The 21,965-nt window shown below is 37.3% G+C and overlaps 3 protein-coding genes across 3 annotated transcripts; 2 read left to right on the top strand and 1 right to left on the bottom strand.

Annotated features, from left to right (window-relative positions):
* The first annotated feature begins 283 nt into the window (after positions 1–283).
* LOC128244073 (uncharacterized) lies at positions 284–1,436 on the top strand. Its single transcript, XM_052962090.1, has one exon. It carries the CDS (start codon positions 284–286, stop codon positions 1,307–1,309), a length of 1,026 nt encoding a protein of 341 aa, XP_052818050.1. The 3' UTR covers positions 1,310–1,436.
* Positions 1,437–1,961: 525 nt separating this feature from the next.
* LOC128244072 (uncharacterized) lies at positions 1,962–4,284 on the top strand. The gene is made up of 3 exons (XM_052962089.1): positions 1,962–2,118; positions 2,422–2,562; positions 2,835–4,284. Exons 1-3 carry the CDS (start codon positions 1,962–1,964, stop codon positions 3,800–3,802), a joined length of 1,266 nt encoding a protein of 421 aa, XP_052818049.1. The 3' UTR covers positions 3,803–4,284.
* A 3,861-nt stretch (positions 4,285–8,145) lies between these two features.
* LOC128242942 (uncharacterized) lies at positions 8,146–21,521 on the bottom strand. Its single transcript, XM_052960394.1, has 6 exons — positions 21,366–21,521; positions 15,497–15,573; positions 14,935–15,266; positions 14,705–14,747; positions 13,953–14,072; positions 8,146–12,081 (listed from the first exon to the last, which is right to left on the bottom strand). Exons 3-6 carry the CDS (start codon positions 15,211–15,213, stop codon positions 11,666–11,668), a joined length of 858 nt encoding a protein of 285 aa, XP_052816354.1. The 5' UTR covers positions 15,214–15,266; positions 15,497–15,573; positions 21,366–21,521; the 3' UTR covers positions 8,146–11,665.
* Between the last annotated feature and the right edge of the window lie 444 nt (positions 21,522–21,965).

The following is a 21,965-nucleotide window of genomic DNA, read 5'->3' as shown; positions in this document are numbered from 1 at the left end:
CTTTTTCCAAATTAAGTATCAACTGCACTGATGCGATTATGCCATCTAGATGTGAAGGGAGATTCCTCCTTACCATTTAAGTACCAAATATTATTTTTCTATCGAAGTGTAATATTAATTAACAAGGAGTTTGTTCAATATTAGACGTTTGAGGGGGACCTCTTCGGATTTGGGATGGAGTGGGGCATGCATTGAAACGTGTTTAAATAATAAAAATTATTTACATATAATACCGAAAAAATATTATTTATTTGTTTTGAAGTTAAGTTAAAAGTTTGTGAAAATGCCAGGACGGGGGAGAGGAGCTAAGAGGAGGAAAACTAGGCAAGCAGAAACGGAGCCAGAGGAAGAGCTGAGCAGCCCGCTGGACGACGTGTCCAAAGGTAATAAAAACGTTGTTGACTTTGAAGAGATTCTTCAAAGATCAAATGTGTTAGAAACAAATACATCGTTTAACATAGGGTGTGGTGCGGTAGCGGGGAATACCCCCGAACTTGTAGCAGCGTCCTCCACCGTCCCTCCTCTGCCTGCCCCCATTACACATCTGCCTTGCGCGCCGGGGGGACCTAGTCCAATTAGGTTAGCCCCCGACGACGTAGCAGCCCACGTCCCCGACCTAATTAGAAGTCAGATCAGGAGGGGAGAATTCGTAAATTTGGCTCTGCTTCTGAAAGGTTCGCTCGAACTTACCGATTTCTGTTCGGGAACAACTTTACAATTGACGGCGGAAGGCCAGTTGCTCTCTAGGCCGAGGGAATGTAGGGATAAAATCGGCACGATCGAGAAATGGACCGATGCTTTTATTATATACATGTCCATATACATTCAGGCCAATCCATCTAAAGCATCCGAGCTACTGCAATACATGTGGACGATTAGAGAATGCGCGGGACGCCAGGGCGGGCTGGCGTGGCGCAGCTACGACGAACAGTTTAGGCTACGGCAGGCATTCGAACCCTCATCATGGGCACATATTAACACGGACTTATGGTGGCGATGCATGTTAATGCCGGCCGCGGCCACGCCTGCCCCAAGCCCAAGGGGAACCTTTCCAAGCAGAATGGCGAGAGTGTGCCATTTTTTCAACATGGGCAGCTGCACGTGGCCTAACTGTAGGTTTCGGCACATTTGCTCTTCCTGCGGCCAAGGTCACTCAGCATCAGTATGCACATTATCTAACCGCGTACCACAGCGCGCCCAGTCATTTCATACGTCACAACATTTCAATGTCCCGCGCCAGCCCTTTCGCGGGCGCCATCCCACCTCATTCAATGACAACATTAGGGGAGCAACACCACGTCATTTCTAACCCGAATACTTGGGACATCGCGCTTTCACCAATCGATTTGACTACATTACACATTCACTTATCTTCCTATGACGAACAGGAGGCAATTTTCTTAGAAAACGGGTTTAAACACGGGTTTAGTCTGCAATACCAGGGCCCACGCCTGGGTAGGAAAGCCACTAATCTTAAATCAGCCAGAGAACAGCCAGATATTGTAATCGATAAAATTAATAAAGAAATTTTAGCTGGCAGAGAAGCGGGTCCTTTTGTTGTTAAACCATTCAAAAACCTTGTAGTTTCACCCATAGGCTTGGTACCAAAGAAAGAGCCAAATGAGTTCAGAATGATACACCACCTATCCTACCCTGCCGGATCCTCAGTAAATGACCACATCGATCCGAAAAACGCATCCGTACAATATACAAGTTTCGACGAGGCGGTCAAAATGATACAAACCCTGGGCAGGAATTGTAATATTTTTAAAGTCGACATAAAGAACGCATTTAAATTGCTACCGATACGACCGGAGGACTTTGAACTCCTCGGCTATAAATTTAATGACCGGTATTTCATTGACAAAACACTTCCTTTTGGCGCTTCAATCAGCTGTGCGACTTTTGAGCGTTTTTCAACTTTCCTGGAATTTTGCGTAAAAATCAAATCAGACTCGGGAATGCTAATTCACTATCTAGATGACTTTCTAGGCGGGGACAAAGACACAACAGCGGCTAACGCCCTACTCCAGTTGTTCATAGAATTAATGCAGGAATTAAAAGTCCCCTTAGCCCATGAAAAAACCGAGGGCCCTACAGAGGTCTTAGTTTTCCTAGGTCTCGAACTTGACACAAGGGAAATGGTAGTACGCGTACCGACGTAAAAAGTCGAAAAAATAGTGGGGTATATCCAAAATATCATGGCCAAACAATCAACTTATCTGAAAGAAATGCAATCACTGATCGGGTCCCTCAATTTTTGTTGTCGTGCGATACCGTTAGGGCGCCCCTTCTGCAGGAGACTGATTAACTCAACATGCGGTCTAACCAAGCCTTTCCACCACGTCCGTTTAATAAGGTCCGTTAAGGTAGACTTAAAATTATGGCTCAATTTCTTTAAAAAATTCAACGGCATTTCAGTATTTCATGACCAATTCTGGCTAACAAACGACGGCGCAGAGTTATATACGGATAGCGCCGGGGGAAACGGACTAGGATTTGGCATCTACTTCCGGGGGCACTGGGCATGCGCCCGCTGGCCCGAATCATGGGAGAAGGAAGGTTTACTCAAAGATATCACGGTCCTAGAGATTTTCCCTATTATGGTTGCTATTTTCATTTGGGGGGAGGGGCTCAGAAACAAAAAAGTAAGATTTAATTGCGATAATATAAGTGTCGTCCACATCCTAAACTCATTTTCAGCCAAGTCGGATAAAGTGATGGATATTCTTCGGGTTTTGACATTGAAATGCCTCCAGTTCAATATTCTTTTGAGGGCGTCTCACGTACCTGGTTCAAAAAACTTAATATGCGATGCCCTTTCACGCTTCCAGATCGCGCGTTTCCGAAAGCAAGCACCGGAAGCGGACGCGGAACCCCATCCCGTCCCGCCCCATCTTTGGGAAATCTTCAAAAAAGAGCTGACACACTTTTGCGATGTTCTTTAGCAGACAACACGCGCAGGACATATACCACAGCGTTAAACGCGTTCCAAGCATTCCTCGCGAAATATAACTTAAAACAAAACATGCCGATACCCGCACCTTATTTAGTTTGGTTCATAGCATACTGTTTCGAAAATAACTGCGCAGCGAATACAATAAAAACTTACGTGGCGGGTTTAAATTACATACACAAAATAAACGGCTTTCAGGACATACACTCTATGTTTGTGGTCAATGGGTTACTCGAAGGTTGTGTGAGAGCTAAAGGACATTCGCGGGATGCGAGACGCCCCATCACAAAATCAATATTGACCGAAATCATCGCAGCATTGCCTAGTGTGTGTTATAACGAATTCGAAGCTAAGGTTTTTAAGGCAATATTCTCAATGGCCTATTTCGGCCTCTTCCGCATCAGCGAACTGGTAGCGACCACACTTAGCGGTTCGTCTAATCAAATTAAGCGAAAAGACGTAGCCATCACAACCAACGAGCAATTCATGTCGGTGACCTTACGAATACATAAAACCAGTCAGCACGGTCCACCGATCACGTTGAAACTCCCCCGGGAAAAAACACACCCATGTCCAGTATTAGCTATGTTAGAGTACCTGTCACTTAAACCTGCGGGAACATCAGCCTTTAGTCACAGCAACGGACTTCCGGTCACTAGACAACAGGTAACCGCTGTCTTAAACAAATGTCTAACGAGAGCCGGCCACAGTACCCAAAACTTTAAGACTCACAGCTTCCGTATCGGCCGTGCGACCGACCTAGCCATACGCGGCGTACAAAAGACAGACATTATGAAACTTGGTCGTTGGTCGTCCCAAGCATACAAGAAATATATCCGTGTGTAAGCTAGAAGGGGCGATATCTGGGCCTCACGCATTACATTCGTACAATTAAATAACATTTATTAACGAATAGAATATACAAAACCCGCACTGAAATACAAATACAACGCAACCCTACATTAAATAATTATTTCACTCGTAACACGGTATGTCTAATTCTGTAATATAGATATCTGGGTTTTGGGCGACTCGCTACCCAGGCGCGCGGGACGGTACGCACAGGAGAGGGGCTCGCCGAACCTGCGGTTGCCGCGGACCATCGCCTGGCTGGGCGTCGGGGGCATCGGATGGGAACGTTTCCGCAGGTCCGTAGAATCCAATGTCCTTTTGTGCGAGCCACCCAAAATAATAGTTTTGCACCTAGGCGGCAACGATTTAACTGTGTTTCCGCTAACGAAAATATTTAACTCAATTACTCGCGAAATACGCTACCTTAGATCCGCATTTTCCAGCGCCGTTATAGTCTGGGTAGATATACTAAATAGATTTCAATGGCGAAACCCACGCCAGTTAACGTCATCACAAATCAATAAAAAGAGAATCCGCGTTAATCGCCACGGGCGCAGTTGGGTAAGGTCGACAGGCGCACACGACTCGCTATCCATAGATATAGGTTTAGATACTCCTGGTTTCTTCGCGGCCGACGGCGTTCACCTGTCGGCAGTGGGTAATGCTATGTATATCGACGCACTAAGAGATGTTCTGCTTAAGCACATAGAATAACGCTCCGTAAAGCGCAATTACATTAACATAATCTCGCGGTTTAAAAGATATATATATATATATTCAGAAATTTGGTGGATAAATTTAGAAAATTTATTGTGGCGTAAAATTCTGGCGGCAGGCGAATAACAAATCTTTTAAACTGAATTTAGCCAGATTTCTAACCAATACTTATTATACAAGGTCTGCTCTCCCAAACTGCGGGTAAAGGAACTTCGGCTCAGTTGTCTTACTCGTGGTGCTGGGACTGCATTCCAATTAGTTCTTATTTATTTGCATTAGTTAGGTAACGCCGTGCTGTAAATGTGTTAAACGTGTCTATGTGTAAGTACGCTTGCATGCAGGTGCCGGTGCTTTGATTCACCGACCAGACATGTGTCAAGCTTGTTGTGTCATGTGTATAAATGCACGCTTGCATGCAGGTGCCGGTGCTTTGGTTCACCGACCAGACATGTGTCAAGCTTGTTGTGTCATGTGTATAAATGTACGCTTGCATGCAGGTGCCAGTGCTCTGGTTCACTGGCCAGTCATGTGTCAAGCTAGTTTCCGTGTCAGTCCCCAGACTTGCATGTGGCAGAAAACCGCGTGGTGTTTTTCTGCCCATTCAAAACATGTGTCAAGTCAGGGACGTCTGTTTGTTTTACTGTACGTGTATGCACGGCGAAAAATTTTCACTTTCGATACGCATAACTTGTTCAACTGGTGCCGGGATTTTACGTCACAAGCCACATGACCATTTACGCCACTCTGATAATCTCTTTACTATATATGTATATTGCCATGCTATGGACAATCGCATTGCTGGTGTTGTTTCGTTTTTGTTACATAATAAACAATAAGTTATTGTATGGTTTGTCTGATTTATTCAAATCTATTTAATAATAAAAATTATTTACACATGGAAATAATTTCATTTATTAAGACGGAATAAATTGTTTTCTGTTTTTATCTACGATTTCTCGGAAATACTTCGTAGATACGGGTAAACACACGTGGTTGCCCGGAAATCAACATGCGGAACGCTCCGGTCATCCGATTACTTGACCACGTGACTAGCCCAGCACGTTCTTTTCTCGCTAACCTTCGAAGGAGTAACACGTGGGAAAAATACCGAAAAAATATTATTTACCCACCCACCACACCCGATTAAAATATTAATATAATCTGAATGACCCGTATGAAACATCACTTAAATATTGTGTACATGTTAATCGTTCATAATGCCGTTTCATTCAAAATGCTGCTGGTGAGTTCTTTATAATTGCAGTTTTCGGCAGCTTGCGTTCTGAGAGACAGCATATCACTCGTAGCAACATCAGCGAGCAAGCTATGCCTAACTAGGGGCCAAAGCCACTCGGGTTTCAGCTCACACCGCACACCACCGGACCAGGCTTCAAAAACAATCATACCAAGATAGTGCAGTGTGTCGCCAAACTAACCACTAATCAATGGTCATAAGGAGCATACGGCAATGCCTTTTTGTTGGAACAATGCAGACACAACAGTGTTTTAAAGCTTTAAACTATGAACATGTACTCTTTTCTTTTCTTTTTTTTCTTTTTTTTTGTCCTTTTAAGTCGTGTGGGCGTAAAATTCTGGCGGCAGGCGAATAACAAATCGTTTAAACTGAATTTAGCCAGATTTCTAACCAATACTTATTATACAAGGTCTGCTCTCCCAAACTGCGGGTAAAGGAACTTCGGCTCAATTGTCTTACTCGTGGTGCTGGGACTGCATTCCAATTAGTTCTTATTTATTTGCATAAGTTAGGTAACGCCGTGCTGTAAATGTGTTAAACGTGTCTATGTGTAAGTACGCTTGCATGCAGGTGCCGGTGCTTTGGTTCACCGACCAGACATGTGTCAAGCTTGTTGTGTCATGTGTATAAATGCACGCTTGCATGCAGGTGCCGGTGCTTTGGTTCACCGACCAGACATGTGTCAAGCTTGTTGTGTCATGTGTATAAATGTACGCTTGCATGCAGGTGCCAGTGCTCTGGTTCACTGGCCAGTCATGTGTCAAGCTAGTTTCCGTGTCAGTCCCCAGACTTGCATGTGGCAGAAAACCGCGTGGTGTTTTTCTGCCCATTCAAAACATGTGTCAAGTCAGGGACGTCTGTTTGTTTTACTGTACGTGTATGCACGGCGAAAAATTTTCACTTTCGATACGCATAACTTGTTCAACTGGTGCCGGGATTTTACGTCACAAGCCACATGGCCATTTACGCCACTCTGATAATCTCTTTACTATATATGTATATTGCCATTCTATGGACAATCGCATTGCTGGTGTTGTTTCGTTTTTGTTACATAATAAACAATAAGTTATTGTATGGTTTGTCTGATTTATTCAAATCCATTTAATAATAAAAAAGATTCTAATATTTATGCAAAAAGCTGCAGAAACAAACAAGCTCAGTAGCAAAATGTTTAACCATAAACCCGGTTTAATGGCACTGGGTAAACGCCAAGGACATATAACATAAAATTACAAACAAGAAACATAGAAGAACTGCACAAAACTCCGCAAACAGCACAATGCATACATACTATATATAAAAAAACTAGGTATGTTTATCAAGAATTGTTAGGTACCGCCTTGGAACGGTCAATAAAATGTAAACTTAAAGGGGGTTTAAACCAGTTAATGTGAAGAAGCCTCACTCTTATCCCATCAATCCTTAATAAAGATAAAACCAAGAAGTTAAATCTTATCAAAGTATGCATTAACTTGAGGAAACTTATCAATAAAACAAATAATAATAAACGTAGAGGTAACCCCCAAGTACTAAGTCGTTATAACAAGATACGAAGTCATTTGTATAAAAAAACTACTTCACAACAGTCGTCAAATACATTCCTTTAATATTGTAGTTTTGAAGAATGTTATTTTGAGTACTACTTTGTCAGATTAGTTAACAATGTATTAAATGTTTATACTAGTCACAAAACATACAACTAGAAAATATAATCTAGTGTAATATTACTGAGTCAATGCATATTATACCTTTTGCTTTTTAGCTCCTCTGTTTTTCGAAGAATAAAATCGAGATATTGAGCCACGGTTCGTTACCTAATAAGGTATTGCGAATGTATTTAAGCAGCCAGGAAGCTAAGTCGGTAGACCACTCGCCCTCTCACGGGATCGAGCCTCAGTATGGCTGCAGATTTTTCTCATCTTGTGACAGTTTTCATAGCCTTGGTATATTTGTCCTAAGAGTCAGCGCCATCGGCATTGGCGCCAACGTCCTATATGTCTGCGTTGTGCATAAACGTCAACCCTGGCCATAACTCAAAAACCATTCCAGGTATCTAAATAAAACTTGGTATACATGTTGCCAGAGATCATACACAAATGCTAGCGAGTCCAATTTCTCCGACATATACCTTTCGACAAAAACTCATTTTACCATAATATATCACTTAACACATTCAATGTATTCAAATGGACATTGGTACAAGATCTGCAAAAGACAATAAACACATGAGTTGCAAGGCCTCAACTTAAAAAAATAGTGTTGAGTTATGTCCCGTTTCTAAACGAAATAAACAGACGAGAGTAGGCGTTCGCTCCGCAATGCTTTTTCATATTTTGCAATGGGCAAGGCAGATAAAAGCTAAACGTTCAGTTCTAGGATTTATTAAGATTAAGAGACAAGCCAACATGCAATACACAAGAAAGCGTTTACAGCGATACATCAATTAACATAAAAAACATCATGAAACAGACATTTTAAAAAAAAACAATGTTAGTTGTTTAAAACATTGATACACTGAATATATGAATAATCGATATATTAATCGTTAAAATAAAAAGATAGGCTTGAAACATGGATTCACTCATGTCAAGCCAAGTAAAGTCGATTGTTTAACCACCGGTCCAAAATATATACATTCCATACAGCATTAGTGCGTCATACGTTGTGTCACGGGAATGCATCCATTCAGGCATATTATAAATATTGAGCATGATAACATCCCTTTAACTATTCATTTGTATAATGTTTCTGGATGGTTTGATAATAAAATAGCAAAGAAGACTTTTACATATTTGCAATTAGAAGCCATGTTAAACAAATGCTCTTTGCAACTGTTTTAAACTTTGAAATAGTTCTTATATATTGAAAACAATCAGTTGAGGCAATCATATAGTTAACGGCACTATCTTCAAAAACAGATATAAGTATTAAACATCACAAACAACTCCCATAAAGCATATAAACATATATAAAAAGCAAACAGTTTAACTTAAGTTTAACCAAAATTGGGAAACAAATTACTACAACATCATTTATTATTTCATATTAATCACTTCCGTTGGCACGATGTTAAGCGAGAGTGTCGTCTTGTATTGTTGGAAAACCGGAGTACCCGGAGAAAACCCACTTGTCCGGCCTGGTGACCACTTATCAAACCATTTTGTTCTTCTTCACAAACCTAATGGTTAAGAAATATCACGTGAAGCGGTGAGGTGAAGCGTCAGGTAAAACGTACGTTGAATTCATAATAGTATTTGACATTGAAACTTCCAAACAGATGGTAAATAATACTATACGATTGTTAAAAGTAATATATACACGTTTGAATTATACAGAACACAATTATTATATTAATGCTTTACATTTTTACGTAAAAGATAAAGACTTGATACATGTATATAGTTTAAACATCGGTACATATTTAAACTTAAGCCTTCTTACCAGCTTGAAACCTTGATCCACTTCTGATAACGGTAACTCGTTAACACAAAAATAACCATCTTAAAACATTGATTTACTTCCCATTCCGCCGCTTTTAATATTAGTAAATCAAAAAAGATTAAACGGCTAAAAACATGAATACTCTGTATATATCGTAAAAACAAAAGTGATCGTCTTGAAAAATGAACATTCCATTAATATCGATAAATCGTTTAAAATCAACGCTTTTATCTTAACTCATACACTATAAATCGTTCACAATAAAAGTTATCGCCTAGTAACGTTTGTGAACTATATTTTTCGATACATTGTTAACGATACAAGGTTTGGCCTTCAAACCCGGATCAACTTTTTATCGATATTTGCATCGATAACTCGTAAAAATACAATAGAGATCGCTTTTAATCATGGATACACTTTACAAATAGAGCAATCGTAAGCAATAAACATGGATAAAGATAAAAAAGAGAACGAAATGTTAGGTGGCTTACATATGGATATTAAATATATATTTATGAATCGCAAAGTGAATGTTGCCTGCTTGGAACATGGATACACTATAAAAATCGACAAGTCATTACGAATAAAATATCGTTAAATGATTACAATTAAAGCTACCGCCTTTAACATGGATGCATATTGATAAATAATTACAAATAAAAGTTACCGTCTTAAACACGGATACATATTGATAAATAATTACAAATAAAAGTTACCGCCTTAAACATGGATACATTTTGATAAATAATTACAAATAAAAGTTACCGTCTTAAACATGGATATATATAGATCAATAATTAAAAATAGAAATTACTGCCTTAAACATGAATACATAATAAGTAAATGATAACAAATAAACGTTATCGCTTTGAAACACGGATATATATTGATAAATAATTACAAATAAAAGTGACCGCCTAATCATTTAAATGAAAAGTAACGAACGAGATTGCTTATGTTTAATACATATTGGTTAACCTTTCAATGTAAAACATTATAATGAGCATCCACGAGTAGACCTTTTATATAGCATTTTTCTCATAGTTTCCCCTTTGTTAAATAAATGTATGCTTTAAAGTCTGAGTTTAGCCAGTTAAACAAATGAGAAAACATATAAATCGAAATATAGATTGTTTCCCGTAGAAAAATATGTTGTACAAAAGGGTGTAAATAACAATCATTTACAGATTGTTTTGTTATTATATTGTTATTTTTTGTGTCTTTATTGTATTGTGCACTCTACTGTTCTATTTAATAATTGTGTTTGTTGATGATATCATTATGACCATGTGTTTAATGGCCATAGGCATTTGTATGCCGAATTTTGCCAATAAACGTTGAAGTTGAAGTTAAGAGGCACTAGGCTAGAACCATCTCCCCAACTACATCCACCATAAGTTTATTTAAACAGTTTTGTTGCAAAAATGCTTTGGGATTCAAAATCGCTGAAATAGACATCAAGACATCTATTGATCTATGTCTGGTTAATATGTCTTTATAACAATATCACCTTATTTCAAACAGACATTTAGTATTTGCAACACGCCTGTAAACGGAACCAAATATAAAGAGTGTTGTTTTGGCGATTACTTAGTTTTTGATAAGGTTTACTTTAACATATGTCTTGTGCTTCGAAACTGACGAAATATGTTGCGTTAATTTGCTCGAAAAGCTGTATGCACTATGTCTTTGCTAATACAAGCAATATATATGCAAAAAGCTACAAAAACATGCTCAGTAGCAAAAAGTTTAAACATAAACCCGGTTTAGTGCCAATGGGCAAACGCCAAAAACATAGAACACAGAATCACAAACAAGAAACATAGAACAGCACAATGTATAAAATTTATGTATAAAATGTTGACATTATATGTTTTTTTGTAAATGTAGCAATATTGTTCTTCTGGTGCCGAAAATTATTGTCTGATCTCTTTGAATTAATCAGATCTATGTTTAGTAAATCATTTTGGCCTTTTGATTTAAACGATAGTACCTTCAAAGCATAGCACACATCTCTAGTTTGTTTTGAGTCTGCTTTGGTAATAGAATAATGTGCTGTGTTTAAACGTAATTTGGACAATATTTGTTTTCAATATAATCGCTAATTGTACATTTCATATTTCGAGCAAGTAATCAGACCTTTCATGTCTTCAGGGCATCGGTTGTTTAAGAGTTTAAACACAGAAATATTTTAATTGATGGTGTTCCGATAGGCTTATGTATAATTATTTTATCAGCTTTTTAGCAGTGAAGATATTTTTCTTGCATGTATCCGGTTAAACGATAGTTTAATTATACCCCAATATGTTTTGGTACTACGTTGTTTTTTTCTTTTTTAAAAACATTTATCAAAAGCCTATATTTTTAATTCGTTCACAAGGATATAAGAGGACGAGAAAGAGATCTCAAAAATAATTAATTGCTTAATAAAATCAATTCCAATTTTAGTATGGCAGATCATAGGTATAATAAACCAGGAAATGATCGTTGGGGTTGTCAATATCTAAATATTCAGGATTCGATACAGACACAGAGAGCCTATCATGCTTGTTTAGCTTAAAAACCGCTGACAGGAAACTAGAATAGTAGACGTCATTCCTTTCAATTGATTTCTTGGTTTGCATGAGGATACCCGTCGTGCCATACTGATGTGAAAGGAGATCGACATGATGATTGAAGATCGTCGGTCCGGTTTCATTTCTAGGCGTACCTGTCTCCTTTTGTCGTATAAGATTCAGTTGCGAGGAAACAATGTAGTAGCCAGGTTGTCGGACAAATATTTCTCCTTCCAGTTCTAAGTGGACGCAATTGTTCGCTGAAAATGTTCGTCCGTTTTTATTCCACAGAATTCTGGAATGACCTTAAATTATATAAGAATTGATTAAAGCATGAGTGATGGACACAAGGCTGGAACACAATTTCAATGGCGTCATTTCCGAAATGACGTCACTTTCACATGATTTTTGGTGCGCTTTTCTAAAATAAAAATACAATTTAATGTCACATAATATAATTTTTAGGCATACTATAAGATTTTCAGTTTAAGATCGCAATTTATTTCACCTCGTGAACACCACAACTCAATATTTCAGTTGTACACCACTCTTGAAAATACTTTTTGGAGTTCACTCGGTAAAATACATAACAATCTTACACTGAAACAACCAATTTCCCTCTATATTACTTCAGAAAATACATTATTTAAGTTGAATAAACATTTTGTTAAAAACTTAGGTATATAAAAAATTAAATAAAAAACCTATGAAATTCAAATATTTTATCTATACAATAAGCTTTTTTGCTGCCATTTTTCACCTATAAAGATTTGTTTGTAAATGTTATGGATCCTTAACCTGTTGAAGTTTATTAATTTTTGTATATTATTTTTGTCATATATTTTAACGGCAAAGTTTGTAGTAAATGGGAGTGACGGCCTAAACTTACAAAGCTTGGTTTGGCCCGAGAAATCTGGGATGGCGTTCAAAACGGCCACGATAAAATTTTAATTCGGTAAAAATAATATGTTTAAATATGGAAAAAATCTTTACTTAGATAAAGATGAAAATTCACATGAATATATCTTCAAAATTGACCACTTCAAGATAGTACTACATATTATGGTAATTTCAAGGTCAATGTATGAAAAATACCCCATTTTTTAATATCCTTTTCTTCTTTTTAAGTTAATTCATCTTTTTGGACTTTCTTTGAGACTCATATGCTATCAAATTGGAATGCTAAATTTTCAAATACATCAAATTATTAAAGCTATCACACTCCTATTTCAGCTGATACTTTGGAAGTATCAACTTTAAACACATTCTTAATCCTTATTTTTTTTAAGAATGAAAAAAATGTGAATATGTGCAGTTAAATGTTTTCTGACAGGATTACCTTTTTATTTCTCTTAAATTACTGCAACATAATTGAGCTTAAAGAATGAGAGTTGTATTACATACAGCTATAGAAATCTTACGTGAATACTATTAGCTTCATCGTTACGTTTAATGTTCTTTTTAACAAAAACGAGTGACATTTTATTAAAATAAACAATGCTGCCAATTACCATATAAACGCGTCCAAAAAGTGCATATGCAGAGATCTAATGTGGTATGTCTTACACTCGATATACTTCTTTGCAGAAGAATTTAGATTCCCAGGACACTGAATTGACTTGATTTCTTACACTTAATGGTTTCAAGTATCACAAAATCAGTGTCAATTTGGCAATTAATAGGGCTTCAAAAACCAATACATTGTTTGTTTGACAGTAAAGGTTCTTTGAACATACAGTGAACGTGAGAACAGTCTGTCTGTAGTGACAGTATGGCATATATGGGTTCGTTGCCATAATGAGGTTGAATGAGTTCTGGCTTGACTTTTGTAGAGCCCGTCCGGGGATTGTTCGATAATGGACCGGCTTGGTTGTAACAACAATAAGGATACAGAGGGCTGCTGGAGACCTATTGTGCTGCTGGAGACCTATTGTGTCAACAAGAGACAATTTAAAATTGCACCTTAAATCACGTTTAGGCTTTCTTAATACTGTTTCGACCTGGGTAAAACGTTTATCGGGTTGTTTGGTACTAGAATATTAACAAAATAGTTGGAAAAACACAAGATTGACTTAGACCGTGATACTTCCGGCTCAATGGGCTTACATGAAACTCACAAAAATGTTTTATATGTAGTACCTTTTTGCACCAATAGGACGATATCGTGTTAACTCACCGTCAACTGTGTAGCTAGGTTTGAACTTTTTCATTCCCACAACTTTTGCAACGGGCTGTCTGTTGTTTGTTTCTCTTTCACAGTCAGCAAGCATCGGTTCGTCTAGTACGTCAAGCAGAGCTATATTTTGAAATGATAAAAAGGCAATAAATACAACATGAGAAACATTGAATTAATGTCATTGCTAGTGCTTTTCTTACGTTAATACGATCTCGTCTATATATTACCTTAATTCTGTATCGACTTAAACATAATTGCGTATTATGAGATAAGAAATATGTTTTAACAATTATGAGTATGGGCTTTCTAAAAGGATATACGAGTATTTCATCAGCAATTGCCGTCAATCGTAAGTCATGATTTCTATATTACTGATTTTATTTATGGCAGGGAAAACATTTATGTTTGATGGTTCTCCTTTTCAAGGTTATTATTCACGGTCGTCAATCAATGAAGCCACAACATTTTGTTATGTGTTAATGAGGATCCAATGCGAATTCCGTTGTGGAGCCAATTAGGCTGAAAATGGTGGTAAACAGTGGGTGTGGTCTGTTGTTTTACCTCCTTCAAAGGTTCATCCAAGTAAAATGAAAACTAATAATCGCGGAATGTAGTTCCACGTTGAATTTACTATTATTGAAGTTAAATATAAATGTTCCGAAGAAAAGTCATCAATTGGCACCACAACGCCTCAAAAGGAGTCTAGTTCTCAAATGAAATCCTGTAGTGTCACTGACAAAATATATACTTACTTCGACTGTTTTTGTTATACTCATAGTACTGCATAGCCATTTCCTAGTGCCGACATAAAGTATATATTAGCATAACACAGTACATTAGATGTGTCATTCAACGTTTAATAAAATATGACTATCAAAATTTAAGTACAAATACTATTTTTAGGATTTACAGCATTACGAATGCTTCTTGAAAATTGTTTTATTAAAATATATGATCCGTTAAAATGATTAATGTTATGCACCTTTTGTAACAAACTCTGAATTATGTTTTCGACAGGTCCACAGCAAATCCCATCTTCTCTCATTTCGATAGCGGTATGTCCATCTCTTAGGCCTGAACTTTTAGAGTTCATATTGTCGCAAGAAAGGCATGTTGATCTTACTTGGGGAAAAGTATATCGTGCTCTGACAACAGCCCAGACTGTTATAAGGAGCAGAAAAACAAACGTCAGAAACCCGTTTAAGACTACACAAATAATAGCATGCGCCTGTTTCAACTTTAATTTGCACGCGTCACTCATTTTCCGTTCTTGCTTTGTGAAGATTATATGAAACTACGGCATTAGTGGAAATCCTGAAAGAGATAATTTCATACTGCTAAATATAGTTTTATGCATATTTAAAGGATTTTTTGCATGCATATTCATATCACTTAATTGTATCGCTACGGTCAAAGAACGACAATAGACGCTGTCCATCTGCCTGTTTCCTAAGATACGTATAAATCTTAAAAAAATATATATAGGTATATTCAATTATTTTTATAATGTTATACGTGGTCAAAACAATCGGTAAATTACATACCGTCACCTTTTTATCTGGGCTTAGGACCAGCAGACATTAAGGTGTGTCCGGCAGGCTTAATTTCCGTTGCCCACGCTCTGAATGTAAAGACAAATTAATGTACAAATCAATGCACCATATTTGATAACGAGACACAACAGTCATACTATTCTCATGAAAAGTTAAAAGAACAGACGAACTGTATCTTTTTGTATGCACTTTACTATGTCAAAACAGGACTTATGAATTGATGCTGAAAGTACATCAAAAACGTTTTAAACGTAGTATCAACGAATGAATAAATAGAAAAGATTCAATGAACGTAAGAAACACCAATCGACATACTGGAATTTATTAAAAAAATGTCTCATTTCAGTACATAGACGGATAGGTACGTGGCGAATTGAAAGCGAGTGCGTATCATCCACCTCGCCCTCAATAAAAAAAAGATATTTATTTTTTTTGTTCGCTTGAAACAAATTTCGAGTGAGCGTTTTGATAAATGTTTGTTACATTAGAAAAACATAAATAATTGTGTTACCTGGGTGGAAATTAAGGTCACAATACGACACTTTTAATAAAATTTGATTAAAACTACATTCGGAATTGTGAGGTTCGGTATCGCGCTTTAGATCCGATTGAACATATATATTACTATTTTTTAAGAAATCAGCAGTTTCAGAAAAGTAATTTCAGAAAATATGATCGTGTATATATTATATTTCGCGAACTGATTACAATTTTTTTTTTCGATTTACCTAAAAATGGCTTAAGGTACTTATCGGCCTAAAGCATATACATACAAAACCTTTACAATAGTGTTTACAAGGTGTTGCAAAATTGGGTCGGCATTAAGATCTGATGTCCGGCCGAAATAGCTTGTGATATCGGCTTGATATCGGTCCGATGTGTTAGTGCTAGCAGGGAAGCTAAATGTTGTATTGGAAATTGAATTTACATATAGTTGGATCATCTTTACGTGATTATCAACAATTAACTATTTCCCACTGAAGGGACGATTTGAATCACTTTGTAGGCACATTTCCACAATTGACTGATGAATTCAAAATATGATTCTTCAATTTCGGTACTAATGTGTCAGGCCGGTTTACATGACTTTTTCATATGCACGCATGATGCATGACTCGCTTTCGTTGTCTGCTTTCGTGTGCATGACGTGAAATATTCGGCGATAAAATATCAAAATAGCATACGCAAGCAATTATATGTAAAATTATATATTTCGAAAGGGCATTTGACTTAAATCATATGTAATTCATGTATACATGTTTTTAATAAAGTCAACATTATTTGAACTTTAGAAAAAAAGTTTGAAAAGAGGTGTTGACGTCCGCATTATTTACTGTTTTATTTCATTGTTTTAAGCAACTTTTTGAAACAGTATCTGACAAGAAAATGTGCTTTGAATAACACATTTCCGTTTTCTTGAATATTAACTGATGGAGTCGTCTAGTTGCCAACAAGCACTTCTCCTTCATGCCATTTTTTATCATAAGCTAGGTATGCTTGCATTCAGATCTTGTATCACAGAAAACGTTAGTGATTTTTCATTACAGCTCACGACAGAGGCAACGTAAGATCAATATCATAATAAAAGAAATCCCTTTTACCCGATAATAATTAATAGTACCTGTTCACATTTTGGCACCCAAGTATTTTCTTTTACTTAATAACTTTTACTTATTACCGTAATAACGCTTTTGAAATAAATAACGCTTGCACAGCCTGCGCGTAGTAAGGTTATGTTACAGGATTGAAGAAATAAAGCTGCACTCTCACAGATTGACCATTTTAACAACTTTTTCATTTTTTTGTGTTGGAGAGTGCAAATATTTGAGTAAATATCTGCAAAACCAATGATAAAAGGTTGCTGACCAAATATCTGATCGTAGATTTTCATATTTCCGTTCAAAAACTAATGTTTTATGGCTTGTTTTCTGTAGCTTTTTGCATATATATTGCTTCAGATAGAGTTGGGATCTCTAATCATTGAAGTACTTGGGGTTTACCTTTTCGTTTTTTATTATTATTTGTTTTATTGATAAGTTTCCTCAAGTTAATGCATACTTTGATAAGATTTACCTTTTGCGTTTTATCTTTATTAAGAATTGTTGGGATAAGAGTGAGGTTTGTGCACATAAACTGGTTTAAACCCCCAGTAAATTTACATTTTACTGACCGTTCCAAGGCGGTACCTAACAATTCATGATAAACATACCAATTATATATATATATATATATAGTATTTATGCACTGTGCTGTTTGTAGTGTTTTGTGCTGTTCTATGTTTCTTGTTTGTGGTTTTGTGTTCTATGTCTTTGGCGCTTGCCCATTGCCACTAAACCGGGTTTATGTTTAAACTTTTTGCTACTGAGCATGTTTCTGTAGCTTTTTGCATATATATTGCATTCCTTTTATGTAGTGTTGTCTACATTGCACCTGAATATTCATTATATTAAAATGAAGATCCCCTTTCTAATATTCAGTGTGAAATAGATACATTTTTTAATCAATATAATTATACATGCCTCTTTGGTGATTTTAACGCACGAACGAAATGTCTTGATTTAATTTGTGTCGGTAAGGGATTTTCCGAAAGGGAACAATTTGAAACAGTTTACGAAGAGTTCCAATGTGAACTTAATATGTTTCAACAACCAAATAAGCTTTATATCAAAAGAAGTAACAGTGGCAAATCTAGCAATAGTTATGGAAGAAAGCTTATTGAATTATTTTTTTTTTAAATAATATCTATAAATGGCCGTACAAACGGTGATGATTTAAGTCAACAGTGGAGTCAGTATTGTTGAATAATTTATATGTAGCGCTAGCTTTTTAAAGAACAAACAATATATTTATTTAACGGACTTATGGGAGGATAAAAAATGTCCAGGTTTGTTGCATTTTGGCCACTCAATCATTTAGAATAAAGCTCTACTTACAGAAATATTTATTGCATGTCTCGCCAAACCTACATAATCAAATTATTAAATGATGTCAGAATGCAATTAAATAATAACATTTTGTAACTCTCTACTATCGCAGCATTATGAAACATGAATTAATGCCCAAGTTGTACTTGTAAAAACATTTAACCATATGGTAACATAATCATTTATGATACTAAATTGTATTATACACTGAAATCAGAACAGACATTTGAGTCATATGTGAACAAAATACATTTCTGTAATTTACTATAATGTGAACGAGTTTCTTTAATGTACACTCGTGAATAAAGACCAAATAAAAAACGCAATCATTGAATCCCTCCTTATTATGCCCCCCTTCGAAGAAGAGGGGTATATTGCTTTGCACAGGCATGTCGGTGTGTCGGTCGGTCGGTCGGTCCGTCGGTAGACCAAAGCTTGTCCGAGTGATAACTCAACAATTCCTGGACGTATGGTCATCAAACTTCACATGAAGGTTGGGCCTGACCAGTAGATGAACCCTATTGATATTGGGGGTCATCGGGTCAAAGGTCAAGGTCACAGTGACCTTTAATGGTAAAATAATTTTAAAGCTTGTCCGAGTGATAACTCAACAATGCCTGCACCCATGGCCCTCAAACTTGACATGAAGGTTGGGCCTGACCAGTAGATGACCCCTATTGTTTTTGGGGGTCATCAGGCCAAAGGTCACGGTCACAGTGACCTTGAATGGTAAAAGGTTGTCCGAGTGATAACGTGACAATGCCTGCACCCATGGCCTTCAAACTTGACTTGGAGGTTGGGCATGACCAGTAGATGACCCCTATTGTTTTTGGGGGTCATCAGGCCAAAGGTCAAGGTCACAGTGACCTTGAATGGTAAAAGGTTGTCCGAGTGATAACGTGATAATGCCTGCACCCATGGCCTTCAAACTTGACTTGGAGGTTGGGCATGACCAGTAGCTGACCCCTATGGTTTTTTGGGCTCAATGGGTCAAAGGTCAAGGTCACAGTGACCTTGAATGGTAAAAGGTTGTCCGAGTGATAACGTGACAATGCCTGCACCCATGGCCTTCAAACTTGACTTGGAGGTTGGGCATGACCAGTAGATGACCCCTATTGTTTTTGGGGGTCATTGGGCCAAAGGTCAAGGTCACAGTGACCTTGAATGGTAAAAGGTTGTCCGATTGATAACTCAACAATGCCTGCACCCATGGCCCTCAAACTTGACTTGGAGAATTGGCCTGACCAGGAGATGACCCCTATGGTTTTGGGGGGTCATCTGGCCAAAGGTCAAGGTCACAGTGACCTGGAATGGTAAAAGGTTGTCCGATTGATAACTCGACAATGCCTGCACCCATGGCCCTCAAACTTGACTTGGAGGTTGGGCCTGGCCAGAAGATGGTCCCTATTGATTTAAGGGGTCATTGGGCCAAAGGTCAAGGTCACAGTGACCTGGAATAGTAAAAGGTTATCCGAGTGATAACTTGACAATGGCTGCACCCATGGCCCTCAAACTTGATTTGGAGGTTGAGCCCGGCCAGAAGATTGTCCCTATTAATTTTAGGGGTCATTGGGCCAAAGGTCAAGGTCACAGTGACCTTGAATGATAAAAGGTTGTCCAAGTGATAACGCAACAATGCCTGCACCCATGGCCCTCAAACTTGACATGGAGGTTGGGCCTGACCAGTAGATGACCCCTATTGATTTTAGGGGTCGAAGGTCAAGGTCACAGTGACCTTGAAAGCAAACTCGAAAATTCTTGGACCTATGGTCATCAAACTTGACATGAAGGTTTGGCCTGCCCAGTAGATGACCCCTATCGACTTTGGGGATCATCAGGCCAAGGTCAATGTCTCAGTAACCTTTAACGCAAAAAAGTTAACAAATCTTCCCCCACTGATATCTCAACAATTCCTGAACCTATGATCGTTAAACTTGACATGGATGTTAAGCCTGACCAGTAGATCACCCTTATTGATTTAGGATTCATAGAGTCAAAGGTCAAGGTCACAGTGATCTTGAATGGTAAAAGGTTGTCCGAGTGATAACTCAACAATGCCTGAACCCATGGCCTTCAAACTTGACTTGGAGTTGCATCTGACTTGTAGATGACCCCTTATGATTTAAGGGGTCATCGGGTCAAAGGTCAAGGTCACAGTGACCTTGAACGAAAAAAACTGGACTTGTGATAACTTGACAATGCCTGCACCCATGGCCCTCAAACTTGACATTTAGGTTTCTGGTGACCAGCTGATGACACTGGATTTTGAGTTCATAGAGTCAAAGGTCATGACGGTCATAACACACTTTATCCTCACACTTTAATGGTCATAATCTTAAAACAGCAATAAATCAGCTGTCATTTCGGTCCATGCATATTTCATTCAATTGCCCATATAATCCTGACAACATGGCGCTCAGGGGGGGGGGGGGCATAATGTTTGACAAACATCTCTTGTTATAAAATGGATCAATACTTGCGCCGAGAGCATATAAATACAGCATGCTATTAACGGCTTTGCTTCAAGACATATACGCTGCATACAGCTGTTAAAAAATATTATAAGCAATTGCAAAATCTCTTCATTACATCAATAGAAGGTTGAATTTCTTCTAAATAATCTTTGCTGATGAAAATTGTTGATAACACCGCATACTGATACAAAGTCAAAACAAAGACGTTTCAACTGTACATACGCATTTTTAAAACAACTTGCATCTTTGTTATTCTAATTTAAGTTTTTAAAAATGCGTCGAAAAGAATGTCCCTTTATTAAAAGCATAGAATCAAAGTGAAAAAGGAAAGGCAGCTCTTACGATTGCGAAGGTTTAATGTAATTTTATGGTTGTCTGTTTTTAAATAAAATAATAATATATTTACATTCACGCGCAAAAGTATGATGCAAGCATACACAATCATGGGTATGTAGTACTTACGTGCATATGTTCCAAAAATGCTTTAAAATATGGAAATAACACTGAGTGATATAACTAGTATTCGTTAATTTGTAACTAGCCGAGGCGGTAATTACAAATAAGTGATATTCGATATCCCGTGGCCTTGAAATCTGCAAACATACCCAGATTTTCAGAAAATAAGATATAGTTGAGACGTAGTAGTGTATACAAAAGAAGGTTATACGGTTTACCTAGCCTTATTCAGGGGATTAATATAGCGTGAAAGAGTGAGAAATTCCTCATGCGCTTTATTCAAATATAACATCTATCCAAGCTTACTTCCAAATGTTCCATTATGGTATAACTGTTGTTTTGTTTTCCGTTGAAGTAGAAAAAGTGTGCAAATTTCAATGATAAAGTTATATTATAATTAGGACTAGACTTTTGTAATAGTTTTGTTCTTAAAGTAAAATGTTTTACGGAAAGATAAGCTGGTCTCAGATTTCCATACTATTAGAACAAAATGCATTTTGACAAAAGGTCATTCAAACTCATTATCTATGGCATTGCTTTAAAACTGATTGCACATTATCATGAAAGCACTGGCCAAACAATGTTAAACGGATTTTGTTTACCTTA

The sequence above is a fragment of the Mya arenaria genome, chromosome 8 (genome assembly GCF_026914265.1).
Source record: "Mya arenaria isolate MELC-2E11 chromosome 8, ASM2691426v1".
Lineage (NCBI taxonomy): Eukaryota > Metazoa > Mollusca > Bivalvia > Myida > Myidae > Mya > Mya arenaria.
The sequence above is the reverse complement of the archived record's forward strand: the minus strand, read 5'-3'. Positions and strand labels throughout refer to the sequence as shown.

Coding starts and splice junctions, on each gene's coding strand:
- LOC128244073 (XM_052962090.1), top strand. CDS start 284: ATGCCAGGACGGGGGAGAGGAGCTAAGAGGAGGAAAACTAGGCAAGCA.
- LOC128244072 (XM_052962089.1), top strand. CDS start 1,962: ATGCTAATTCACTATCTAGATGACTTTCTAGGCGGGGACAAAGACACA. Junction 2,119..2,421: donor AGAGGTCTTAGTTTTCCTAG/GTCTCGAACTTG, acceptor ACGGCATTTCAG/TATTTCATGACCAATTCTGG. Junction 2,563..2,834: donor CGAATCATGGGAGAAGGAAG/GTTTACTCAAAG, acceptor TCACGCTTCCAG/ATCGCGCGTTTCCGAAAGCA.
- LOC128242942 (XM_052960394.1), bottom strand. CDS start 15,213: ATGAGTGACGCGTGCAAATTAAAGTTGAAACAGGCGCATGCTATTATT. Junction 14,748..14,934: donor TTCAGAGTTTGTTACAAAAG/GTGCATAACATT, acceptor TGTCGGCACTAG/GAAATGGCTATGCAGTACTA. Junction 14,073..14,704: donor GTATAACAAAAACAGTCGAA/GTAAGTATATAT, acceptor TTCAAAATATAG/CTCTGCTTGACGTACTAGAC.